This window comes from the organism of the source record quoted next, unplaced genomic scaffold, assembly GCF_019419815.1.
Source record: "Pyrus x bretschneideri cultivar Hongxiangsu unplaced genomic scaffold, Pyrus_bretschneideri_v1 Contig14, whole genome shotgun sequence".
Lineage (NCBI taxonomy): Eukaryota > Viridiplantae > Streptophyta > Magnoliopsida > Rosales > Rosaceae > Pyrus > Pyrus x bretschneideri.
The window spans coordinates 5,724,855-5,750,272 of record NW_025999435.1 but is presented as its reverse complement, the minus strand read 5'-3'; the positions used below and the strand labels follow the sequence as shown (position 1 = coordinate 5,750,272).

Here is a 25,418-nt window from a genome sequence, read left to right as displayed (position 1 = left end):
TTAAATTTGAACACAAAACTCCGCCTACACTCCCAACCAAAATGATCAAATCACAACTCCAAAAATTGGTCAACATAAGGAGAAATTATTAGGTCCGAAACTGAAGAAATATTTCGAGTGATCATGCTCACAAACTCAGGAAATATTGCGAGTGACCAAGAGAGGTCAAAGCTTCCCTGTGAAATTTGTCTCTCTAAAAACATGACTGAAGGAGATAACGTCGAACAATTTAGCAAGACAGTGAATGTTAAGAATGCAATAAGCTAAAAATTTCCTTTAACAGCAACCTTCAAATAGCTTATTCAAAGTACAAACCGCTCTTGGATGCATTCTCGGCAGGGTGTGTGTCTGTTCAGTAGGATAGGTCTAAAATCCCCTGAGATTCTTACCGCGGTGAATTCAAAACTTACAATCGAAAAAAAATCCACCGAAAATCACAAAATGCAACCTTAGATTGCATAAATTTTGACCAAATATCAAAGGGATGGGCATCAAGCATGGTAAACTAGACTTAAGAAGGAAGGCAAGGAACACGGATTAACATTCGAAATCAAAGATTCATAAATACATAGTGAACAAGCAAACTGAATTATTATGTAACAAGTGCTGGCATCCTATCTTTAGGAAAAATCAATTTTAGCTTCAAGAAGGGTTTTGAATAAATAAAACTACAAACTGTTTGCTTTTCCATTCTTGTGAAGGGTAACTTCTTGTAACTGTGACAGCCTGCTACGAATCACCTCGGACCTGACAGACCAAGCTCTGGATCATCAAACAATACAAAGGCTTAAATTAGGAAACAAAACGAAACCCTCTATAAGAGGATAATAATGCAGAGACTGTTGCACTCCCAGTTTCTTTAACTAAGGAACCCAATCAGAACGACTCCACAACAACGTTAAAGAAATGCGATCATGGGGACGTTACAGAGATGTTCTACAACAAAAATAAACTACAAAAAAAGTAAACTCAAATATGCAACATCCACTAAAACTTGCTCTCATAATACATATGGGTAGGAACATTGTCCAATAATCACCGATCAACATGTACGTATATCTAGTTTTCGTCAATGTTTTAAGTCAGACACAATGAGAATAAATGGCAGGGCCCACCTCCATATACAGCATACATGTCTCACGTACCATCAATTCCATCTGGGACAAGGAGCAGCTATGTTATCAAAGCATTTTATTATTTTAGACATGGTATACGAATATAAGTTCAACAAACTTAAGCCAAAGTGTTTGTACTTTTAAGTTTTCTTTTGTTATCTCCATACAATCATATCTTCTTGCCATATTACCATTACACTTGCATTAGCTACGGTTTTCAAGACATTAACCCAATACGCTCACTTTCAAACTCAAAATATATTGTCGTAATATGGCCAAAATATGATCAATTAAGTGTACTACAGCCCAGTGGAAAACATTTCATCATAATAGTAACCCATATGAATCGTTGGACATTCCTAATCTACAGATTATCAAACTAAACCAGCAAAACAGATTGTGGACACAGAAAACAAAATGTGGTAAGTGCCGGTACAATCATAAAAACTGACCAAATCAAACGAAAGACTGAAATACAAGCCTCCAAACTAACATAGTTAAGCATTTTTAAGGTTTTTGAGGAAAATTCATAGTTTCGTACTTGGTAATGACGCAGCAAGCCTTAACTAGCAGGTTCAAGCATAATGGACATTATGTGCCTGCAGGAACCAAATATTCCAGTCAGATAACATCCCTATCAAAAGCACATCCACCCTCGTTTTCATTCCTTAAATTTTCTTATTATCAAAACTACGGCCTCATTGAACATCCAGGAACCTCTAAAGGAAACCTGATGTGCCAATCTTACACAGAGAGTGCTCATTTCAACGACGCAACAATTTTGGGTTACCCAAAATTGTGTAACTCCTATCTAGACCGTAATTATCTCCGAAAATGTCCAAGGGGCATTCTATAAGTTAAATTTCCTATTCGGGTTCCACTGGACACAAAAATGCATTACAAAAGGGGAATTACTAATCAATCAAGCCTGTTCAGATGCAACACTCAACAGAAACAACAATGCAAAGCTCAAGTTTTGAGGAGAACCCAAGTGAGCAAACACGAAAACAAAGACATGGAATGGAAATAAATACAATTATTACAAATGTGATAAAAGCAAAAGTGACTCACAGAAAAGAAAGCAAAATTTTTATTAGAGGCCGGGAGAGGTGCAGCAGAGAGTACCCTGTGAGAGCGCTCGGCAGCTCCTCGATGTAGTGCTCAGCGACGACGTCAACCTCGCCGCCGCCACCGCGCTGTGGAGTGGAAGTAGTGACTGAACGCATCCCAACGCACCCGGAGGCCTGCCCCAAATAAAACGCGCAGCAACAATCCAAACTCAATGGTTAAAAACCACAAATTATGAATTTAAAAAGCATTAAAATGAAAACCCAGATAAAACGCAAACCTGGAGAGCGAGAAACGTCGAAGAGGGGCGGAGGAGGGAGAGGAGGCGGTGGGGAGAGGGAAGCGTGAAGCGGAAGATTTTGGGACGCTGGATCTGACGGCGGATCGGATGGACGATAGGGAAGCTCTGTTGGCGAATTGCCTGCAGGCTGAAGCCATTGCAGGGGCTTGCGGTGATGATGTGAATAAGCAGATGAGATCTGATCTGAAAAATGATGTCAAAAGGGTTTAGGGTTTTAGCAGCACAAGCTCCGTGAGAGTGAATAGATGTGCTTCTTGATGCCTATTGGTCTGGGCTTTTGGCAAATATTTGTTGGGCTCGGTTTCTTTTGTCTTGGTTGGGTTTACGATAAATCAATGGGAAATAGAGAAAGTCTGTTTATTTTCAATTTCGGTTTCTGTTTATATGTAAAATTACCACATATGAGCCACTTAGTACTACAGTCTTGTGATATTTCTATTCACTTATAAGTAAGAATTTTTTCAGGTTCAACTCTCGCAAAAGACGAATTTGAAACACATTATTATGGCTAGCTCAGTGTGAGCTGTAAGGCTTAACCCACTCCTCCACCCCCAATCTCTTAGTGTAAGTAATATCGTTGGTTAAAAATTTAAAAAAAAAAAATTACCACGTAGGATTTAAGATCTTTAGAAAGCAAATATAAAAATCTTTATTTGCAGACACCGACAAGTTTTGTAGTTCGGTATAATTTACATTAAGGGATAGAGGAATGCGTTAAATCTCATAATGGGCTAGCCATAATAATTTGGTTTGAAATCGCTTTTTGCAAGAAACAAACCCAAAACCTCTCACTTACTAGCAAAGAAGTACCACTACACTGCAGTACTAAGTGATAAGGAACCCACAAGGGTTTGAAACAATATAACATTGTCACCAACTTCTAACAACTTCTATTAACTCTTTCTCAGACTCTTTAACTTTATTTCCACATAATCAACATGAAATAGTGCAACAAAGGAAGAACAAAACTTGACTGTTGAAGATTTAGCAACAGTTCCTGCTAAAAAATCAAGATAACTGCTCCAAGGTTTGACACTTGTCCAAAATGAGGCCATGACCTAAAAGGCCAGCACTTGAGCATGCAGCTCATGCTACAACCACACAACCAAGCTCCCTAAGCCAAGTCGAAAAATTTAGAAAATCCTAGGATTGAACAATGTCGTTTGGCGTCGTCCCTGATTTAAGATTAGTGTTTAGATGACATTATTGTTCTCGAACACGAGTGTACTAATGCAAGTTAAAACATGTGACAAATTGAATTAACTCATGCTTAGGTATGTTTTGTGGGGAAGTTACTTGTCTAGTATCATATGCTACCTTTATACCTAATCACCCATATGACAACCCTTTCAGACATATCCAACCTGATGTTGGACATGGCATTGCCCATATAATGTTGTCCATTATACCTGGAAACGTACCTTGCCTAACATGCTCACCGACTTTCACTAGGCAAATTATATAGCTCAGCTACTAAGATCATTAATAGGCAAGCCAATTACTAAGATCCTTACAACACTTGAGGATCATTAATAGGCAAAGTATATAGCCAATTACTCACCAACATTCCCACATGGCCCCTCACATGTGGCAAATTTTCCAGCCTAATACGTGGGTGACATGAAGCGTGTATGGTTGTTGGGCTGCACATGAAGGGCAACCTGCTTTAATACAATGAAGAAAGTTGAGGTTCCACCATAAAATTAATTGACAATACGAGGAGAAGTCTAACCTCTTACAAACCCTTGCATGGTTTAGTCCCTCACCTATGTGGGATTTTGTCCTCACATTCTCACATAAGGGAGTGTATTCAAACAATAGTAATATACCCTCTTTTTCTAGAATATGATAAGTGATCAATCTACCGTTACTAGTTTTTGGTCCAAATCAGTCATTGAACTTATTCTAAACTATATTTAGAGCAGGGTACGCGAGGATAGAGCTACTTTGGCCCCCTTAGTTTGTTTTTATTCTGTTTATTTTTATTTTATTGTAAACGTACATGTTTGTGACATTAGTAAGGTGTGTTGCTAGTTTACTTGCTTTTGACATTAATATTAACTATTCTAGTTGCTACTGCCAATGTTGAAAAAGCATTTCGGTCATGAAATTTCTAAAGAATCGATTGAGAAATCGGATCGGATATCAATGAATAAATGATAACATGGTTATGTTTATAGAAAGAGATATTTGATGGTACTGATATGAAGTTGTCATGCACGCTTTCTAAGTATGAAAACGAGTCAAGGGAAATTGTAATATGTTGTTGTATGCAAAATCTTATGGATTAATAAATAAGTATTTTTTTTAGTAAATTATTTAGATTTTTAGTTTGTGACTTTGTTGTTTTAGAATGTCCCTATTCATACAAATCTCTGCCTTTGGGTTAGTTTGGGATTGTTATGCTTTTTTTTAAAAAAAAAAAAACTACTCCTACTGTGCTTTAAGAATAATCAGCTGCAAAATAAAGTAGTTGACCATTTGATAAACTGTATTTTTAAAAGTGTTGTGAGTATGAAAAGCACTGTAAAAGCGTTAGGTAAATTTTAATAAAAAAGAATACAATTGTATATAATGAGAAAATAGACTTGATAGTATGGGTGATGATAATGATATGGTGACGAAGGCAATGGTTGTGATGATGGTCATGGTGGTGCCAATAAAGAGGTGTGGTGGTTGGGCTACAGAGGTAGCAATGGTGATAGGGGAGGCGACAATATCGGTGATGATGGTGGCAGTTGTGGCTGTGGTGGTAGTGGTGTTTATAGTGGTGGTGGCAGCAGCAGTGGCTGCAACGATGGTAGTGGCAGTTGTGGTTATGGTGGTATTGTGGCAGGTATAGTTGTGGTGGTGGTTGTAGTTGTGGTGGCGGTGGCAACATTAGTGGTGGCACTGGCAATAGGTGGTGCATAAAAGATTAGGGTTTGTAGTGGTATATGGAGGGTGTGATGTCTTTGTTTTCCAAAGATAAAATGTGTCTAGAAAGATAAATAATGTTATTTTTAAAAATAATGAGCGTATTACAATAATTAAAAATATTTATTAAAGGCTTAACTTCGCTTTTTATTAAAGCAGCTTTAAAAAGTATCCTACATGTTGCTTTTAAAAGTTATTGTTTGGAGGCTATTGCTTTTAAAATAAGTAAGATATTTATTTTTAGCAAACATTTTTTTACTACTTAACCTTAAAGTGAAGTAGATTTTGGTGAAAAAAAGCAATATCAAAATGGGTCTTCGTCCTAAGTGTACATATTGGGTGTTAGGTAGACTTTTTATTTTGACCAAATGATATTATCTATACTAATGGGAGGGAGTGGGCTTAACTTCATAATGGGCTAGCAATAATGCAGTTCAAATTCTCCTTTGGTGAGAATCGACTTAAGATCTCTCACTTACAAGTGAAAGTCCAGTTTGACATTGTTTTTTTTTTTTTTTTTTTTTTTTTTAATCTTTTTATATGTGAGTGAACTGAATTGATTTTATTTATTTATTTATTTTATCGACCAAGCTTATATATCCTCCCATGCACGTTAGATGTTCCGTCTGACTTGCTCTGCGAGAGACTGGTACAATTACCTATCTTGCGATGTAAGTGATACCTGTAATTCCTCCCCTTTTATAGGTCAAGCATATTCTTTGCAGTGCCCGGAAATTGCATGCATCACAGAAGTTGGGTTGGTAGCATCGGATTTCCATCTCACAAAACATTCCCGCTAGCTAGGATTGATCAGCCCTCAGCTTAATTAGACACAACCTTTGACTTCTCATTGTCATTATCCTTTTGGGGTTTTCCCTTCTGCCTTCTTTTATAGACAAAAAGCCTACATATAAAAAGCTTAGGAAATGATTCCCATACCAATCTTTTTTGCTTATACATACCCATTTTAATTATGTCTCTTGATTTTCTTTTGATTCATTCAACCTAAACAGTCATAAATAAATAAGAGTTTACAAAAAGAAAAAAGTAAAAAGTGTGTTTTACCGTTTCCGCCGAAATAAAATCCATACGTCACCATATTCCCAAACCAAACACATAAGGATGATATAGAAAGAATTCTTTTTAACTTTCTATTAGTATTTTGTCCCTACAATTTCACTACAAAGAATACAAGTATAAAAATTTTCAACCAATTTAAAAATTAAAAAAAAAAAAGGTTAAAAAAAGAAATTGGAGGCTACCAATCATTCTCAGATGGCCAAATAAAGGCGTAAGAGCAATACCAAAGTGGTGGTGAGTGTTAAAAAAATGGACCACTTAGAGGAAGACCTTGACTCCAAAGAAACCGCATGATTGTAAGAATTTTCACTCTGCAATGAGCTAAACTTGAAATTAGGGTTTGACCCATACAAAGCTTGGACACCTTCCACGTCATCAATCTTGAGGTCCACCTTCTTGGTCCGAGGACTCAGGCTCGGGTACATAACGGCCTCCTTGACCGAGGTGTGAGCCAGCCCGAGTACATGCCCTATCTCATGAGTCGCCACCGATTCCAAATCAATCGCCACCTTTGACTTATCCGTTTTGAAATCAACGGCCCACGATTCCGCCGCGTCCAGGTGGAACCTCCCGTTCTCGGGCGAAAAAGCATGCCCCAGCACCCCCAACACCCCGTCGAACGGCTCCCCGTCACCGTGGTCGCCGCGGTAAAACCCTATTTTGATATCCGCGGAAGCGTAGTCGTCGGTCTCAGTGAAGTTCACAGGGATCACCGCCGACCACCGCGAAAAAGCGCGGTGAAAAATGTCACGAACATCTGATGGGTTCAGATAACTGACCATGTGATTGGGGGAGAAAGCGTATGTGAGCGATACGGGGGAAGGGCGCGCCCACCTCGGCTTGCCGTAGAAGTAGGCGAAGTGACGCGTCGCATGTAGGGCCGTATGTTGCGATGTGTCACTGACACCACACCTCGGTGAAATGATCGCCGAGATGGTGTCCGTGTCCAGCTTGCCTGTGATGGGCAGGCTCAGCTTGGACTGGTATAGCGTCAAGGCGGACTCAAATTCTATGTCAAAAAAATCAGTGAAGTTGGAATTGGGTAAGTAGCCAAAACGGTGGAAGTAGTTCTTAAGCTCGGACATGCCACTGACTAGGCTTCCTTTCCCGGCGTCTAGAAACCTTGAGAAGTCGTGCCATGTGGCGTTGTGGACGTCGGATGCGGCGGTTAATACAGTTACTGATTCCGGTAAAATTCTGGCGGGAAAGGAAGGGCGGGAAAAACAGAGGAAGCAGAGGCATATGAAGAAGAAGAAGAGTTGTACCTGAAATATGGGAACATGGTTTGGTTTTTCAGTTGTGTTAGTTATCCTGGGATTGCAGAAGAGGGAAGAGAACGCATAGGCTAATTTATTGATCGATGGAAAGGATTTGGATAAAGAAATGAATTATATAAAACACACAAAAAAATTGATCGATGAATATTTTAATTTGAATATATAGAAATCGTCGAAAGTTTGGGGGCTTATAGGTAGGATCGATGGGAAAAGAGCACTCGAAATTCAAATGATGGTGGAAAGATAAGTTAACAAGATTCTTCCTTGCTTGTATTTGAGTTGGAGATTCTGACTTTCGAGAGTAAATGATGGGTAATCCACTAGGTCTGTTTTCTGTTAACCAATAATTACTTTGACTAATCCTTTTTTTCTTTATTTTTTTTTCAAAATCATTGCTTGATTAAAAATGGGCATCTTTTGTCTGGGTTGGTAATGATTTGTGGGTTCTGGGTTTTGTTTATCTGGGGGAAATTAAGAAAATAGGATATGCTTTAGAAACTTGAAGTGTAGGTCAGGTTAGTTGATCAGTTTAAAGTACTCTATTTGTTGACCAAATTTGGTGATTTGAAGTAAAATGATTGAGTATGAGTGTAGAGAAATCATTTTCTAGTGAGCGTTTGGTTTGGGTTTAACTTGTTATACTTAAACTATGACAATGTCTTCATCTTAGGACAGATCATTCAGCAATTGTATGAACTGATCATGCAGAAAGTTTTTTCCAAGTAAATTCAAACGAGAGAAAAGGACTGGTGGTCAAAACTAATGTTCAACAGTCAAGAAATACCTCATGGTTTTAATATTTGTTTGGGGTCCAACCTCATGAGCCATGACATATATGTTGATGAATAGAGTCTCATATTGAAAATATAACAAATAATGTACAACTTATATGTGAGATTTCACTTCTAATATTATTGAAGCTTTGGCAATAAATTCCAACATTCAATATTAATTGATTAAGTTAGAACAATATTGGTGATATATTCTAAACTGACTTACGCCAACAATACGTTCATGATTCATGAGTGATTAAAATATATGGTTTTCTTTTATTCAAAAATGAGTAATGCTAGAGAGATTAAATATGCAAACTAAATGATATGTCACCAATAAAAATAAGCACATTTATCGGCATTTAAGTAATAAACCAATCAACTTTCATGTCCTTTAGTTTTCAAAACTTTATCCTCAAATTTAGTCTCTCTAGCATTACCCTTCAAAAATTAATTCCTTATTTTCTAGCTTCTGCTTCAAAGCCCTCGATATCAGAGCATTTGGTACAGTAACACTCAATCTTCATTTTGCAACAATGGTAGACTCAAGATTTTATCTGCTTAGGACATAAGAATTTGTTTTCATAATCATTTTCTGAAAGTTTACCAAATCCCTTGCCAATCGGCTCCATTCTTAAGTTAATTAAATCTTTTTTATTGTAAATAAGTATACGATATATGCATTATTTTGGAGGCTTGGTTCTAACCAATGTTCTAACAAAAGTTAGGTGCTAGTCGGACGGCGAGCTAGCGCCTAAGCGGATTTAGGTAAATTTCTAAATAAGTGCATATTGATACTTAAAAAAAAATTATACTTGTATGAAATCTATGGATAAGATAATAAAAAAATGATAAAATGCAAAAAGAGTATCCAACAAGTCCAAAATTTAAAAACACATTAAGCATATATGTCATATAACCATAGTGAGGAGTATTGTAGGATGACACATGTACAATAAGTTCACAATTTAAAACCACATAAAATACAAAATAGGAGGAAAATAAGGGAATATAGTAATGTAGATAGGATTTACATACAAAAAAAAATAAAAAATCCGCCTAGCCGCCTAGCACCGCCTAGCTTGCCTAGGCGCCGCCTAAGGCCGTCTAGAGCCTAGCCGATTTTTCCAACCGATTTGCAAGAAAACACCTCAGGTCGCCACCGCCTAGCGCCTAGGCCCTTTTTTACAACACTGGTTTTAACGGGCCGATTGGAAGTGAATGATTAATTAGAGATTAGCACGGTTACTAGATCACTGATTTTATTGTTAAAAAAAGAGTTGGGAAAGTTCTCCATGTTGAGCTTTGGGTTTTGTTTTATGGGTTGAAGATAGCTTAAGCTAAAAATTTCTCTCATCTTATTATGAAGGTTGATTCTACTTTGGTGGTCTCTCTTTTTCATGGTTCGCCTAACCTTAATAATCATTCTCTCTATGATCTTGTCTCAGGGTGCAAAAGTTTGATCATAGAGAACTGAAATTATAATGTGTAGTATGTTCATAGAGAGCATCATCTTGCAACTAACTGGTTAGCCAAATTAAATTTAAATAGCAAAATGAAGTTTCAAAAGCTTACGGAACCTCAAAATGAAAATCTTAGGTAAGCAAGACTCATGCTTGAAGATTGAGTGTGCATACATAAGAATGATTTAATTAATTAAGGGATATCTATTTGTTTTGTTTTCTTGGTGGCCTGAAGGTCTCCCTTCGTTTTCTTTAGTTTCGCTTTCGGAAGACAATATTTCAAGTTCATTATATATGAGGGATGACGCGAGTACACTTAAATAACCCACTTTGAATCATTTGTATTGGTCATTATTGCTATCAAACATGATCCCAAAGTCGGCATCGTTTTCATTTGTCTGGTGCTTTTTTTTCTTTCGTTATTATTAGTCCTAGCCTAAGCCTCATGCCGTTTTGATATTTTCAATTGATTTTATGGTTAAGTTTTAATTTTCTTCGGAGGTGTAAAACACAAATCTATATATATCTTTCAATATGATTTTTTGGAAAATAATATTTGCACACTTTTGTTTGATCTGGTTGTACTCATGTTTATTTTTGTCACTTGACTTTTTTTTAAACTATTCAATTCAAATGTTGTAAATAAACAAGGATGTGTAAGAAGAGAAACATTGAGTGTCGAAATCACTTTTTTTTCTTTCTTTGTTGACATAGTGCTTGTGTCAACTCACATTTTATGTATGAGTTGCGCATAAAATCTAAAAACGCTTATAGTTCGAGTGGTTAAGAGCGTAGACGTCTATTATTAATTAATTAACAATGAAAAAGAGTGAAAAGAAAACTAAGGGGAGATACTTACTCCAGTAAGCTTTTCCAAGAAGGGGACTTGAGTGTCTTAAGCGAACCATCCATAAAGACTAGTCATGCATGACAAAGACAATTTTGGTTGGCACGAAAAATATCAAATACCAACTTGGTGGTTCACCAAGATTAATTGGATTGAAGGTTTAATTTCGTTTTTCAAGGTTTAAGACTCAACTTCTTGGTCTCAAATACGCATATAAAACTTGCCTAAACAAAAGTAAATTGAATTATCAAAGTGAAACACGGATATAAGTTTAAGAATTACTATCATTATTAACCATTTTTTGTTTGCTCGGCATAATTTTGGGGAAGTGATTTCAATACTCTTTTACTCTTCCTCTACACATTCTTGTTTATTTTTTGCTATTAGTTTGAATAATTCAAAGAAAATCAAGAGACAGATAAAATAAAGTGTGTGAAAAGCGTTTCCCTAATTCAAACATATATTTAACTATGTTGGCTACAACAGTGTGTTCCACCTTTTGCATCCAAGTACGAATCTTCCCTCTCCGTAATTTGAACGAGTTTAGCAAAACTATCTCATCATTTTGTATATATAAAAAAGGCTCCATATTACGCTGATTGAATGTGTTGTTCAGCTGAGAAAGGCCTATAAAATTAGTCAAAATTTTTTCGCTTCGCCATCCTACAAAAAACCGAAAGCAATAATCACTTGATCTTCAGCTCCATCAAAGAAGTGCACAATAGAAACACCTTTTTACCATGATTGGGCCTCAGAGGCTTAAGAGCCCATGCACTTGTCACAAAGTTATTCAGCCCATACATTCACATCAGGCCAACCATTTGGTTTGGAAGTTCCATATTTTTGGCTGTGGTGGTGCTATCCACATGCCCATTATATCTCACACACCATTTTTAATTTGTCGTTATCGAATCGAATGATTTAAAGAAGATCAATGCATGAAAATTGACAAGGGTGTGTCATAGCACTACCCTCTGGCTGTATGGAGTGTTTATCTAAACTACAAATTAATGAAACTCTCTTTGTCAACTAACAGATGATGAAAAGATATTTTTGCCTTCTATCACAAAATATAATTATGGACAATAAAGTTTTTTATTTTTTTTTTAACAAACGATATTATCTACACTAAGGAAGGGGTGGGCCATTTATATTATTTATAAACCATTTAGCCATTCATATTTGTCGAACAAATCAACGTTTGTCACAACAAGTAATCATCATGATTAATTGTCAGCTTACTTATTCATATGAATGACTAAATAGTCTTTAAAATAAAGGTATTTTTCCAGATCTTTATATGACAATAAAGAGAACCAACAGTTCAAATTATGACATTCATACTAGTAAAATAATGTCACATTGTCATATAAAAAAGAATGAATCCATACCTATATTGAAAACAAGATAGGGGAATGAGTAGAGAGATTGCGATGGTCAATTTACAGAGCAATTTTTAACCCACCATGTCCACTGTTTACTCACTCTTGCTCTCTGCAGAAGCAACCTAACTCTCAGCGCTGAGTTAGCTGGCTGCTATTGAAGAAGCTTTAAATGGAACAGTACATGTATGAACAGAGATGCATAAATGTTAAATGATGATTCAGAGCTGGGGCCGGCAATTCCATATAGGGTTAGGATGAACGGGCAAATGATGTGGATTATAATTCATAATAAAATAATAATCTAAATTAATAAGAAACACGTCACAAAATAAATTTAAACTAGAAGAAAAAAAAAACTAATTTAACGTGAAATTCGAGGATGGGAGACTCCTCAAGAACGTGAGAGAGAGTCATAAATACATTGCTTGTCACACAATTCACTATTTTGTTGCTCTGATTCGATTGATACGTAATTTAACGCACATAAAAACAAATTAAGTTATCGATCTCTTGAATCTTCACGAGATAAACAAATATTTGTACTAAAATTAGGGGTTAACTTTAGAACTTGTAACATCCAAGAGTTCTAATTAAGGGTGACATTACAAGTTCTAAAGGCTAGAAATAAGTAAAAGAAATTGTCAAAAAGTTTATCCCTTGATCCTAATCCTTGTATATATATATATATAATATGGACACCATTTTTGTGATATATGTTATAGCTGTGTTGTGTCCTTATAGCCAACCATTAAAAACCTTTTGCTTGATTTGAAAGTCAACTATGAATAAGACAATCAGAATGCAAAAACTCGTAACCGTCTTGTAAAAGTTGGTTGACTTGAAGGTGCGGCCTCCCAGATTAGCAAATCTGCCTCATGTACAATATATATAGGTAAACTATATACATTAGATCAGATATAATTAGGTATCAAATTTGTTATTTATGAAATTAAACTCGAGATTTCTTGTTTATAATTTACAAATAAATAAGAATATCACTAGATCCAAATAGTGCCTTCTAAAAGGATTATGATGATATATACTTGCAAATGATTTAACTTTATCTTATCCACTATGAAATGCTTTGGCTTATCTAAAGTTGTTTTTAGCCATTCTAAGATATAAATGGCCTTAATTTATGTATCACAAACAATTTCAACAAATATGCTACAAATTTGTATAGTAAGGATTGTCAATCGTGCACGAATATTTGGACCGGTAACAGAGAATAATTTTTCTACTAATTTGATTAAAAATATGAATAGATATATGTAATTTGCATTTTAAATAATGTTCAATCATTATTTTTTTTTTTTTTTCTAAAAACCCATCTAAGCTAAAACCCACCTTTCACCAAAAGACATTTTTATTTGCTACTTTAGATAAAGGAATCAATTTCTTCTCCTATTATTTTCCGACCATGCAATGTCCTAATATTATGTTTAGAGGAGGAATTTTGAAGTACCAAAAAAATTTAGACTATTGGTAAAAAGTTATACCAATAACCATTTTTTAGTCCACTAGTTTTTAGGGCGGGTTATTGATACTCCAAAAAGTCGTTATGCACTCCTTCTAAATTTATTTTGTTTTTTTTATTATTTATTTTTATATGTTTAGAGTGTAAAATAACTTTTCAGAGTACCCAAAATATCTTCATATTTTTATAATGCATATGCATTGTATGAAATCCTAAAGTTAGTCGTCTAAAAGCACTAAAAGTAAAAATAATAATAAATAAATAAATAAAATCTCAAAACCAATTGGTGCCTATATATGTGTGGCTCAACTTTGGTGCTTGGAGGAAAAATCTAGAACCCTTCTATCATTGCAAAAACGATAGTGCATATCCACATATCAAGATACAAACAATGTAAACCCTTCATTCTTAAGTGCAAGTGATTTTCTTTAGTTTGCTGGGTTCCACGTTTATTGTCATGCATATATGTACATAAAATATACATAGTGACTTCAAGTGGTAAAAATTAACGAAAGTGATAGATTTCATCAGTTAAAACAATCTAGGTGGTAAAAAATTGAATTAAAAGTTCAGGGTGGTATTATCACACATGCTAACGAATTCAAATGATACTAAAATAAATAAAATATAAAAAATAAAATATAAAAAAAATCTTTTGATTATAGGCCTATGTCTTGGTCAATTCATAAAATTCATTTGATGACAACCCAACATGGATTTGCAGGTATTAATTATGGTATTCCTATTTTACCCAATACCCCAACTCTACCTTTCAGTAATCCATAACGGAACCTTTCGGAAACCCAAAACGGAGTTACCATTGCCTTTGCCGTTCCGACAAGGATCCTCTTTGTGGAGGATTCGGTTGATCAATCAATCGTGTCCGTTTATCGTACATCGTGCGACCAATTTTTGTTAGGTATTATTTATATTTAGTTTTAAATTAAAAATTAAAAATAATTTCTAATCGTATGATATACGATAAACAAACACAATTTATTGATCTTCCAGATCATGAGAGGATCCTATTCCTTGCCGTTCACCTTGTTAATGTTATTCTCTGACAAGGATCCACTCCGTAAAGGCCGCAACAACCATCTTTTCTTTCCTACAAAAAGTCATCAAAACACGTACTCTTTGTTAGCCCGATACCAAGGTGTGAGGTGTTGGTCTCAAGGAATACTAGAGTGGAGTCGTGAATTTGTCCAAGTTCCGGAACTTGGGATTTCGATTTCCTAAGGCCTTTTTATCGGTGGAGGATCAATCTGCAATCTCTGAGACCTCTACTAGGGATAATTAAAAAAATGATTGACTTGTTTGGCCTTTCGATAAGCGTGGGCGGTATTCGGTTAAGTCCAGATATCACTAGGCTCACTCGAGGTCAATTAACCCAACGGGCCTACGACCTCCCTCATCCCATATGGTTCCTGATCAGGTTTGGAAGTGCATTTGAGGCTACATGTTCCCCCTAAAATTCAAAATTTCATATGGAAATATGTCCATAGGGCACTCCTTTCCATGGCTGACCTGTTCAAGAGGAAGTCTTCCCCCTCCCTAATATGCCCCATCTGCAACAACTCTGAGGAATCTGTGGAACATATTTTTCTTTTATGACCATGGGTGGCTACAATTTGGTTTGGTGGGCAGTTAAACTACAGAGTTGACAGGAATTGGAACTTCATTTGGGTTCAATGGATTCTTTCCCTCTTAGTATCTTATTCGAGGTCTCATCTTGATAAGGGATGGTTGCTCTCCTATGCCGCATTCACGTGCTGGCACATTTGGAAAGCTAGGTGTAATCGCATTTTCAATCAAGTGGATATCAATCCTACTCAAGTTCTATTTGCCATCTCTATGTCGACAAGTGCTTTATTTGATGCCACATGTTGTCCTTCAAATCCTCAGTCTTCCTTCTCTGTGGTTACTGATCAGCTGACAACATGGACTCCCCCCCTCCCCGTACATTAAAATTAATGTTGATGCAAGTTGGAGTGCTTCAAATGGCGATGGGTATACATGGGTGGTGATGCAGGATGCTGAGAGGGGGTTTCTAGCGGCAGCCAGGTTCACCATTAAGGCTGGTTATGTTGCACAAGCAGAAGCGTTGGCCCTTCTTCATGGTTGTCAGTTAGGTCTCTCTCTGGGATATTTGGGTCATATTAGAATCTGATTCGTTTGAATCTATTTCATGCTTGAGAGATTCTTTGGAAAATGGTAGCTGGGAAGCCTACCCAACTTTGGCGAAAGTCAAACATCTTGAGGATGCTTTCCAGGACTGTCGCTGGTCTTGGGTTGCGTCGGCGAGATTCCCGGAGATGTGCGATGTTTCATGGGTCAATCGACCTTCATCTTCGTTGGTTCATATCCTGAACAAAGATGGCTTGCCATGTCTACCTTAATTTTGTTTCCGCATTGTAGGATGCGACGTTTGCATTAAATGCATCGTCTGTCTTCCATGTACCCTCCTACATTGCTAGTTCTGTTATGTGTTTCGGTGTTTGTTGCTTCCCTCGGTGTAGGCTTTGTTTGTAATCTTGGCATCCTTGCCTTGGAAATGATATTCCCAATTTACCAAAAATAATATATAATCTACACTAAATTTATCAAATTATGTAAGAATAATGATTATGTCTCTCAAATGAGAGGACTTGCCTGTTAGGGGTGGGTTCAAAAAATCGAAAACCGAATACTAAACCGAGGCCGAAAAAACCGAACCGAAAGTGTATAACCAGACCAAACCGAATCTGGTTCAATTTGGTTCGGTTTCTAGAGTTCGGAAATCAGACAGAACCGAACCGAACCGAAGTAAGGCAAAACGACATCGTTTCATATTTAATTATAAATAAATATTTTTTTTCCCTTTATAAATAAATATTTTTTTTCCCTTGAACGGTGTCGTTCAGTCCAATTTATCGCGGCACCTGGTGCCTACCTTTCTCTTCAGTCTCTGAACTTTGAAGCCCTAAACACTAAACAGAACCGAACCCATTCCTTTTCTCTTATCCCTCTCCTATGTACGTACTCTCTCACTCTGGACATCTCATTCCTAGCTAAGTTTTGCCGCTCTTCCACTTTGTCTTCTTCCTTCTTCCTTCCCAGCAACCTGTGACCTGTCTCACATATCGCCGTCGTTGTCTTACTCTCAGTCTCTCACCCCCGTGACTAATGACCTGCGACCCACGACTTCCTCTCGCCGTTTGGAGTCTCGAGTCTCGACCCACAAATTCCCTCCTTTGCAAGGTTAGTCTCTCACCCCCTGATGTGTTTTGCAGATTTTTTTTTTTTTTTAATTTCGTTGGTTTTGATGAATCTGATCTGTAGCTTTTCAATTTCATGGTTTTACAATTTGTTTTGGGTATGCTGGATTTGGTTAAGTAACTTCATTTATGAACACTATTAGACTATTAGTTAAGGTATGATGAATTTGTGAGAGTACATAGGGTTTGATTAATTAATTTATTTTGGGTATGTTGTTGGAGCCTGGATTTGGTTCTGCAGGTGCAGCTTTCAGTTAAGCAATATGATAATAAACTAATTTTAAGGGGGAAGAGTAGCTTCCTCAATTATATTAGGGTTCTCCTCATTCTCAGTTAAGCAACATGTAATTAAGTAACCAGATTGCATCTTTATGACTTATGAGTTGCATAATGCAGATTACTTGTTTGTTGTGTCTGAGAGTGTAAATAACTAGTTTAATCCATCTTATATGTTTTGTATCTTTTGATGATTATAGTCATAGACCTTGCACAAGATATGGTTATTTATTTTAGTTTTATTGGTGTAAACACTGTTTATGAACCCTCAAGATATGATTATAGTCATAGACCTTGTTTTTATGAACCCACAAGATAGTCATAATTTTCTATAAATATGCTTGTTGTTTAGTCATAGACCTTGCACAAGATATGTAACCCTAGAACTTATAATTTACTATGTTATGCACAAGATATGGTTACTTATTTTACCATTTCCAAAGCAATCTAGATTCTAGGAGACCATAGTAAGTGGTTTGTATCTTATCTTTGCTTCTTAATCAATGATGTACCCGTAACTTTTCCAAAGCAATCCATATCTTACCTTTGATTCTTAATTAGATGAAGTCAAGTGCATCAAAGGCCACCTTCGACTTATGATTGGAGTGAGGCGAGAATATTTGCATCCTTTTTGAGACCTTTCTATGAAGTCACTTTAAAAGTGTGTTGTTCTAATACTCCAACAATTCATACTACTTTTGATGATTTGTTTAAGATCAAAAGTCTCATCCTTGAAAACAAAGATAATGAATTCTTGTCTATGATCTCCATGTTGATGCGAGAAAAATATGACAAATATTGGGGTTCAATTGAGGATATGAATCAATATGTTTTTGTTGCACTTGTGCTTGAACCTTGCCATAAATTGGAGAAGGTGGTTGATTATTATGAGATACTATATGGCGAGGACAAGAAAAAAGTTGAAATTGCAACCAACGCCGTGAAAGATTTGTTGTTTGATCTTTACAAGATTCATGAAGAATTATCTTTTGATACACAACAAAGCACAAGTAGTAGTGGTATTTCTCAATCGGCAACTACAAGTGGAGATCCTTATCAAGCATGACAGAGATTGAAAGAAGGTTGAAAGAGAAAAGTGAAATGAGAAAAGCAAAGAGAGTTTGTATTGTACACAATGATTTGGATAGGTATCTTTCGGACCCTAATGAAGGGGAAGAAGAGACAAACTTTGATATCTTGAATTGGTGGAGGGTGAATGGGCTTTCTAAGAATCTTATTTTGGCATGAGTTGCAAAAGAGATTTTAGCTATTCTCGTATCAACCATTGCTCCGGAATCCTCCTTTAGCACAAGTGGACAAATAATTGATCCATATCGTAGTTCTTTGAGTCCAAAAATGGTGGAGGCTTTGATATGTACACAAAATTGGCTTAGGTCAATTCTTGTAGCATTACATCATGAGCCAACCATTGAGGAGATTGAGTTTTGTGAAGAAGTTGAGAAAGGTAATTTTACTTATTGCATTTGGTTTTGTTAGACTATTTTAATTAGATGCTATGTTGCATGCTTACTTTACATCATGTTCCTTTTTTTTTTTTTTTATTTTATTTTTTATTTGTATGTAGAAATGGCAAGTGGAAGCTCAAGGAAATGTGCTATGTTGCCTCCTAAGCCGCCTAAGCGTTGAGCTTGAGCTTGAGGACTTGGAAGATTTTATTTGTGCAAGACATGAAGTGATGAAACCTTGAAGGTTTATTTGACTTTGTGATGTTTAAATTTGGACTTTTTGAAGGCTTAAACTTGATTGATGATTCTAGTTGGGCTTTAAATGTTTATTTTCATTGTCTTTGATTCTATTCTAGTTGGAATTCTTATGTTATGATTGTTGGAGATGTTAAAATTTCATATTTCAAAATTTTTCATTTTTGGAGACTTTTATGAGACTTTATGTTTTTAGATTAATTAGTAACTTCCCTCATGAATATTGAAAAACCGTGAGCCCATCCCTGGAGGGATGGAAACATGTCATATCTTATGGTTGTTTTGCATTTTTTGGAAGAAGAAGAAGATGAAGAAGAAGAAGAAAAAAAAAACCGAAACCGAACCAAAAAAAAAAAAAAAAACCGAAAAAAATTGAACCAAACCGAAATTTCGGTTCAGTTTCGGTTTTGGCCAAAAACTGAACCAATAAGAACCGAACCTAAGCCCTATTGCTTGTCCCCCCCCCACTACTAAGCTTAACCAACCTTTATTGTCCGAACATTATAATTGGTACTGTTCATTTTCTTTGTCCTCATCTAAATATCATATATACTAAAAATTATTCAATTTAGAGATCTTTTAATCATTTATATGCATAAAACAAATAAATAGTTCATTATTGGGAAGACAAACTTGAAGACATAACACTTTTGTCAACCATTTTTAGAGAATGCCACGTATACCTTTTTCTTCTAAAATGTACAATATTAAGATGAAAAAATATACAACCAAAATAATATATGTCACAAGTAGTGTCGTTAAAATCTTGCTTGGACTTTCAACCTAGTAAATTATGGGTCCCCGTATACATAATGATAACAGAGTGATAAGCTGGTCTAATTTAAAGGGAGCGTATGAGTAGATTAGGGTGCAATGAATAGCCCATTTTCTTATTAATAATTTCCAAAAATGGAAGACAAATCTAAGTTAAATATTATTGAGTAATAAATAAACTATAGACTAAAATAAATAATAAAGGGAAAAATTACAAGCTTCCTTCATCAAAGGCAGTTTCACGCTTCCTCTCTCTCTCTCTCTCTCTTTTCTTGTTTGTCTCTCTAAAGGTCTCCAGTGTCTTCCAACACATCTCAAAAGCTGCACAGTGACTGTTGCCTGAAACCCCGCACTCTACAGGTTTAGGGTTTGCGCTCCAAATTGAACCAATATTCGATTTCGAACCCCCGCATTCCCATTATTTACGCCACCTTCCCTTCCTCTTTTTCCAGCCTCCTCTCCCCGAACAGCACTCTGCCGCGCGCGCTTCCGCAATCCGATCGCGGAGGGCGAATGGCATTTCCAGTAAATAAGCTGGAAGAGTGAGGGCGGTTGTTCTGGATGGGCATGGTGAAGGCGTGGCGGTTCAGCTGGACTCCGGCGACAGCGAAGCTGGCTCTGTTACAGCAGCACCACCAGAACGGCTTCAACAATGGCGGCGAGAAGAAGCACGTGCTGAGCTTGAGATCACCCGCCCCGGCCCCCGCCATCGCCATCGCCACCAAAATGACGCCGTCGCTGTCGCAGAAGGAGAGGAAGCAGACGGTGATGTCGTGGTCGTGGTCGCTGGTGTGTGGGCTGATGCTGTTTGGGCTGGGCCTGATTTCGCTCTTCACCGGTCACGTGGCATCTGATCTCGAGTGGTACTCCCAGCGCTTGGTCATGAACACTTCATTAAGTTCATTCTACACAAAGCGGGTACTGCACCGCTGCTCCTCCTCTTTCCTGTTTTATCTTTCAATATTTAAAAATTCTTCAAAGTTTTGATTTTTAATTCAAATGAGTTGAAAAAGAATTGTGGGTTTTTGAATTTCAGAATGGAAATGGTCGTGAGGCAATTGATGTTTGGAAGTCCAGCTACTCGAAATTCTACTCCGGGTGCAGTCAAAGAGGGCCTCGCTATGCTCGTGAGTTCGATTTCCATATTTCATGTTTGCATTGTCAATTTTCCCTTGTTATGTTCGTGTTTTCAACTTGAAGTAATTATCTTTCGAATTCAGCGGCTGTGAAAGAGCGATCGTCAAATGGGTATTTGCTGATTGCAACAAGTGGGGGGTTGAACCAACAAAGAACAGGAGTAAGTCACATTGTTGTTTTACTTGAGTAATTATTTGTCTTGTCAATGCTGAAAATAGTAACTTATTTCCTGCAATCAGATAACAGATGCAGTCGTGGTTGCCCGGATTCTTAACGCTACCTTAGTTGTACCCGAGCTGGATCATCATTCCTATTGGAAGGATGACAGGTAATGTGGTTCTAACAAGGTTTTAGCTCCGTCAATTAACTTTTCTGTATTACTTTCTGTTTCTCTTTAAAAGAATATCATTCTAGTGTTGGTAGAAAATTGGCTTTTGAATTATCATCCCATTAAATACACTAATGTTGTATGCAGTGACTTTATCCACATTTTTGATGTCGATTGGTTCATGTCTTATCTTGCAAAAGATGTGACGATTGTCCGGAGAGTTCCTGAGAAAGTCATGCGGAGCATGGAAAAGCCTCCATATACCATGCGTGTGCCAAGGAAATCTGAACCTGAATATTATATTGAACAAGTTTTGCCTATACTCTTGAGGAGACGTGTAAGACCCCGTTGCTATTATCTGATGGTTATCTTATTCAGTGGTGTACAAGATATCCTAAATCCATTGTCTCCATCTGTCTTAGTAAAAACACTGTAGTCTGTTTCAGAATGGCAGTTAATACTTTCGCAATTTGGCAGGTTTTGCAATTGACAAAGTTTGATTATAGACTTTCAAGTAACCTTGACGATGAGCTGCAAAAGTTGCGTTGCCGTGTTAATTATCATGCACTTAAATTTACAAAATCTATACATGAACTCGGTCAGAAACTTGTTATGAGAATGCGAAAGATGGCAAAACGTTTCATTGCTGTTCACTTGAGGTTTGTCTCTATTGCCTATTAATTTACAAGGGAGCTGATATTTTTAAATTTCAACTTGAATCTAATGTTCATGGAGGATAGGAGTGTGTAAAGGCCATCTCTGCCTACAGGATCATAGGTAGTGTCTGTTTCACAGAATGGAATTCTAGTAATCGCCACCATAGTTTACTATATAGTTGAACTGGAGATTGGGAATGGGAAAGCCACCTCTTCCTTTCAGGGTGGAAAACCTTTTTTCTTTTTTGTGGGTTTGTGATACCCATGGAAAGACCATGTCATTCTCATCTGCATTTACCAGTCATGGGGAATGCATGTCAAACCCTTCCAATGCGCACCAAAGCGCGGAAACTAACACTACCTTAGAATACACCTTGTATAATAACCAGAATTATGAGTTTTCACATTTAGAATTTTGTAGCTTGTCTTGTTATTTTCCCTTTCTGGTTATATCCATTTATTGTACCAATATGATCTTCACAATCAGTTGTTTTCTTCTTAAAGAACTGCTATCCTTTCATGATGCGTATGATTGAAGTTCTGTTGTTGTTTTTGGATTTCGGATGACACTCATTAATGACAGGTTTGAACCTGATATGCTAGCATTTTCTGGGTGTTATTATGGCGGGGGTGATAAAGAGAGAGATGAGTTTGCTGAAATAAGGAAACGATGGGCGACATTACCTGTGAGATTGCTGTTGTTTTATAATTCTGATTCATACTAATCTCAACGAGAATTATGATAGATATTATATTCTCTTGTGTCTTATGTGTCATATGTGCTTTTGTATTTATATGAAGCTCATGTGACATTGCATTGTAATTGCCATTATATAGTGTGCAATGCTGGTGATGTTGGCACAATTGGCTCCACACTGTAATTTGAATACCGGTGTAATTTTTCTTATTATTCATTTAGGATTTAAGCGCCGAGGAAGAGCGAAAGCGAGGAAAATGTCCACTGACTCCGTATGAAGTGGGTTTGATGCTGCGTGCACTTGGTTTTGCAAATGACACGTATCTCTACATTGCTTCTGGAGAAATATATGGTGGGGAAGAGACTTTGAGACCACTAAGAGAGCTCTTCCCAAATTTTTACACAAAGGAGATGCTTGCTAGTGAGGAGCTGAAACCTTTTCTTCCATTCTCCTCCCGTCTTGCTGCAATTGACTACATTGTCTCTGACGAAAGTGATGTATTTGTCACTAATAATAACGGGAATATGGCCAAGATTCTCGCAGGTCGAAGGTTAGAAATTTATTTCACTATTACATCAGCCTTTCTGGGAATTGAACTAATGCATGAAAAAAAAAAATATATATATATATATATATATATATTTTCCAAAATGATACTAGGGATCAGTAAATTATGTATAAATTTGATCTTGGAGAATGCTGGTGCAGTAATTACTGCTCTATCACGGTAAACTTAAAAAAGCATGACAGTGTTCAACCACATTTGAAAATTTTGAGCAAGCCTAAGCTGTAACATTTGACAGAACTAATTAACAAATGTACTGTCGTCTTTTTAACTTGAAGTTATTTTGTTTTGAAGTTTCAAGTATTTTTGTCCTTTATTTTCTTTCTTATGTTTGCTTATCCTTTGTTCCTTTTACTAAATGTTTAAAAGAGGATTTCTGCTAGGTGCTAGACAGACAGCAAAACATCTTATCTTCTCTCCATCAACTGTTCCATATTTCATTGTGCATTTTGATGTCTATGTAACTCCTAATTGCTTGTGCTAGAAAATTCATTGTCTTTCCAGTTCAAACTAGTTTCTGTGGGATTTAACTCCTTTGAATGCAGGTATACGTGACATTGGGGATACTAATTGCTCCCGTAACTTGTTCCCCAAATTTAGACTTTGGCTAGATTTGCGGAAATTTGATAATTTTCTATCCTTCAATTGAGTACTGGTATACTAAAAAACTTTCAACAGTGAAATCATTCCAATTGCAGTAAGTTTGCATCTTAAAATGGTTAATAAATCTTATAGATTAAGATCTTGCTATCCTCAAGTAAACACTGTGATATTGTCTAGTAGTCTAGTGTATATTCGTTTAGTTGACTTCCCAGCTGAATAACCTTGCGTTGACATCCATCGGTGACGAGGAGAGATTTATTTCAACTGAAACCCTAGTATAAAGATCTCAGAAATTTTTTGTGTAGTTTGATATCATGGTCATTGTCAAATTAGATTTGTAATTTGTGCAACTATTTCTACTTGTTATTTTGTTTCTTATTAAATTTAATCCTTTTCATTTTGAGAGATTTCTTAACCATGTGTTACATTTTTTGTTTTATCGTTTATAGGAGGTATATGGGTCACAAGCGGACCATCAGGCCAAATGCTAAGAGGCTTAGTGCTTTGTTCATGGCTAGGCATCAGATGAATTGGGAAACATTTTCAAAAAAAGTAAAGTCATGCCAAAAAGGATTCATGGGTGACCCTGACGAGGTGAAACCTGGTCGGGGTGAATTCCATGAATTTCCACAGGCTTGCATCTGCCAGAAACCAGTTCAAAGATATTGAAAAGAGCAACGACAGAGATCATCACGCGGCAGGAAAAACGAAAAGTACATATAATGTAGAGAAACCAGGTGAGAAGGCTTTACAAATTTCAATCAAGAGGAACATGGGAAAAGAGCGCTTATCTTTAGGAGATGACGAAAAGGATGAAGTTTTCCCAGACTAAAGGGACGAAGAAAGGAAGCAGGCTAAAAGGAGACCAACTAGGTGGTGGTTGGACGGATCTCTCATCTAAACTGATCGGCTATGGTGGTGACTTGCCTCTTACTATGGCAATTTTTTCATCTTGCCAGCCCCAAATTTCATGCACGGGGTGACGCCATTACACAGGTTATATCTGGTTGCTGTTCTATCTCCGTCGTGAATGAATGTATTCAATCCATGTACAGGAGAGAGTTTCACCGAGCTGCAATTGTTTATAAATTAGTTTTGCTAGTAAATAACTCTAGCCGGGGCAGAAACCCATCGCTTGCCAGGTTCTGTTGCATTAACAAAGTTCCCCGAATGTTTTCTTCTCTTTTATTCCCCCACTTTCTGGGTTCCAAGTTTCGGTAACGAGTGTAAACAGGTTGATTTATAGCTTCAATATCCTCTAGTTTCTTTCATTTTCTTCGTCTATTTTTTTTTTTTTTTTTTTTTTATATCAACAATTGTCGTTCATGTGATTTAACATCGGGACTTTCCCAACATAGTGAAAATCGGTTGCAACTAGAACAAGTGTTTATGATCGGCGTCTTGAACTTTATTTACATGTCATAGCCGCAAAGCTAACACTCTAGGGATAGGTTGTGTCTAGTTCCTAACTAATCTCTTCTTTAAAGTTACGATAACTTGCAGGAATTCCTGTCATTCTCATTTATGTCATATCGTGCATTTATTTCCAAGTAATGAAAGTTCGTCTCACATTGATTTAGAGTATGACATACCTGGAAAATCATTTATGGAATAACGAGAGCTTGTTTACCTCGTATATCCTTGTGACATTCATTCTCATACTGGTTCGTAGTTCTTCAACTTTTCAGTAAACATGTCATC

The 25,418-nt window shown here is 36.7% G+C and overlaps 4 protein-coding genes across 19 annotated transcripts; 2 read left to right on the top strand and 2 right to left on the bottom strand.

Annotated features, from left to right (window-relative positions):
• Positions 1-519: 519 nt before the first annotated feature.
• LOC103927327 (protein NONRESPONDING TO OXYLIPINS 2, mitochondrial) lies at positions 520-2,636 on the bottom strand. 16 transcript variants are annotated; one of them, XR_664182.3, is made up of 5 exons: positions 2,464-2,636; positions 2,187-2,359; positions 1,657-1,714; positions 1,116-1,157; positions 520-762 (listed from the first exon to the last, which is right to left on the bottom strand). XR_664182.3 is itself a non-coding variant. In XM_009336239.3 (4 exons), exons 1-3 carry the CDS (start codon positions 2,619-2,621, stop codon positions 1,138-1,140), a joined length of 297 nt encoding a protein of 98 aa, XP_009334514.1. In that variant the 5' UTR covers positions 2,622-2,636; the 3' UTR covers positions 520-762; positions 1,116-1,137. The 16 variants fall into 16 exon arrangements, 6 of the variants coding, with proteins under 6 accessions (XP_009334514.1, XP_048435902.1, XP_009334511.1 ...); XR_007256681.1 differs by having other exon boundaries at positions 520-747; XR_664185.3 differs by having other exon boundaries at positions 2,241-2,359.
• A 2,362-nt stretch (positions 2,637-4,998) lies between these two features.
• On the top strand, positions 4,999-5,397 carry LOC125475319 (loricrin-like). The gene is made up of 2 exons (XM_048580037.1): positions 4,999-5,023; positions 5,111-5,397. Exons 1-2 carry the CDS (start codon positions 4,999-5,001, stop codon positions 5,395-5,397), a joined length of 312 nt encoding a protein of 103 aa, XP_048435994.1.
• Positions 5,398-6,523: 1,126 nt separating this feature from the next.
• LOC103927354 (metalloendoproteinase 1-MMP) lies at positions 6,524-8,394 on the bottom strand. Its single transcript, XM_009336273.3, is given in 2 exon segments — positions 6,524-7,738; positions 7,741-8,394. Coding segments are annotated over 2 exon segments (1,089 nt in total). The 5' UTR covers positions 7,763-8,394; the 3' UTR covers positions 6,524-6,671.
• Positions 8,395-19,949: 11,555 nt separating this feature from the next.
• Positions 19,950-24,988, top strand: LOC125475272 (O-fucosyltransferase 29). The gene is given in 10 exon segments (XM_048579944.1): positions 19,950-20,648; positions 20,767-20,857; positions 20,951-21,027; positions 21,107-21,195; positions 21,343-21,532; positions 21,673-21,854; positions 22,435-22,537; positions 22,771-23,099; positions 24,167-24,371; positions 24,373-24,988. Coding segments are annotated over 10 exon segments (1,800 nt in total). The 5' UTR covers positions 19,950-20,291; the 3' UTR covers positions 24,550-24,988.
• Positions 24,989-25,418: the final 430 nt, after the last annotated feature.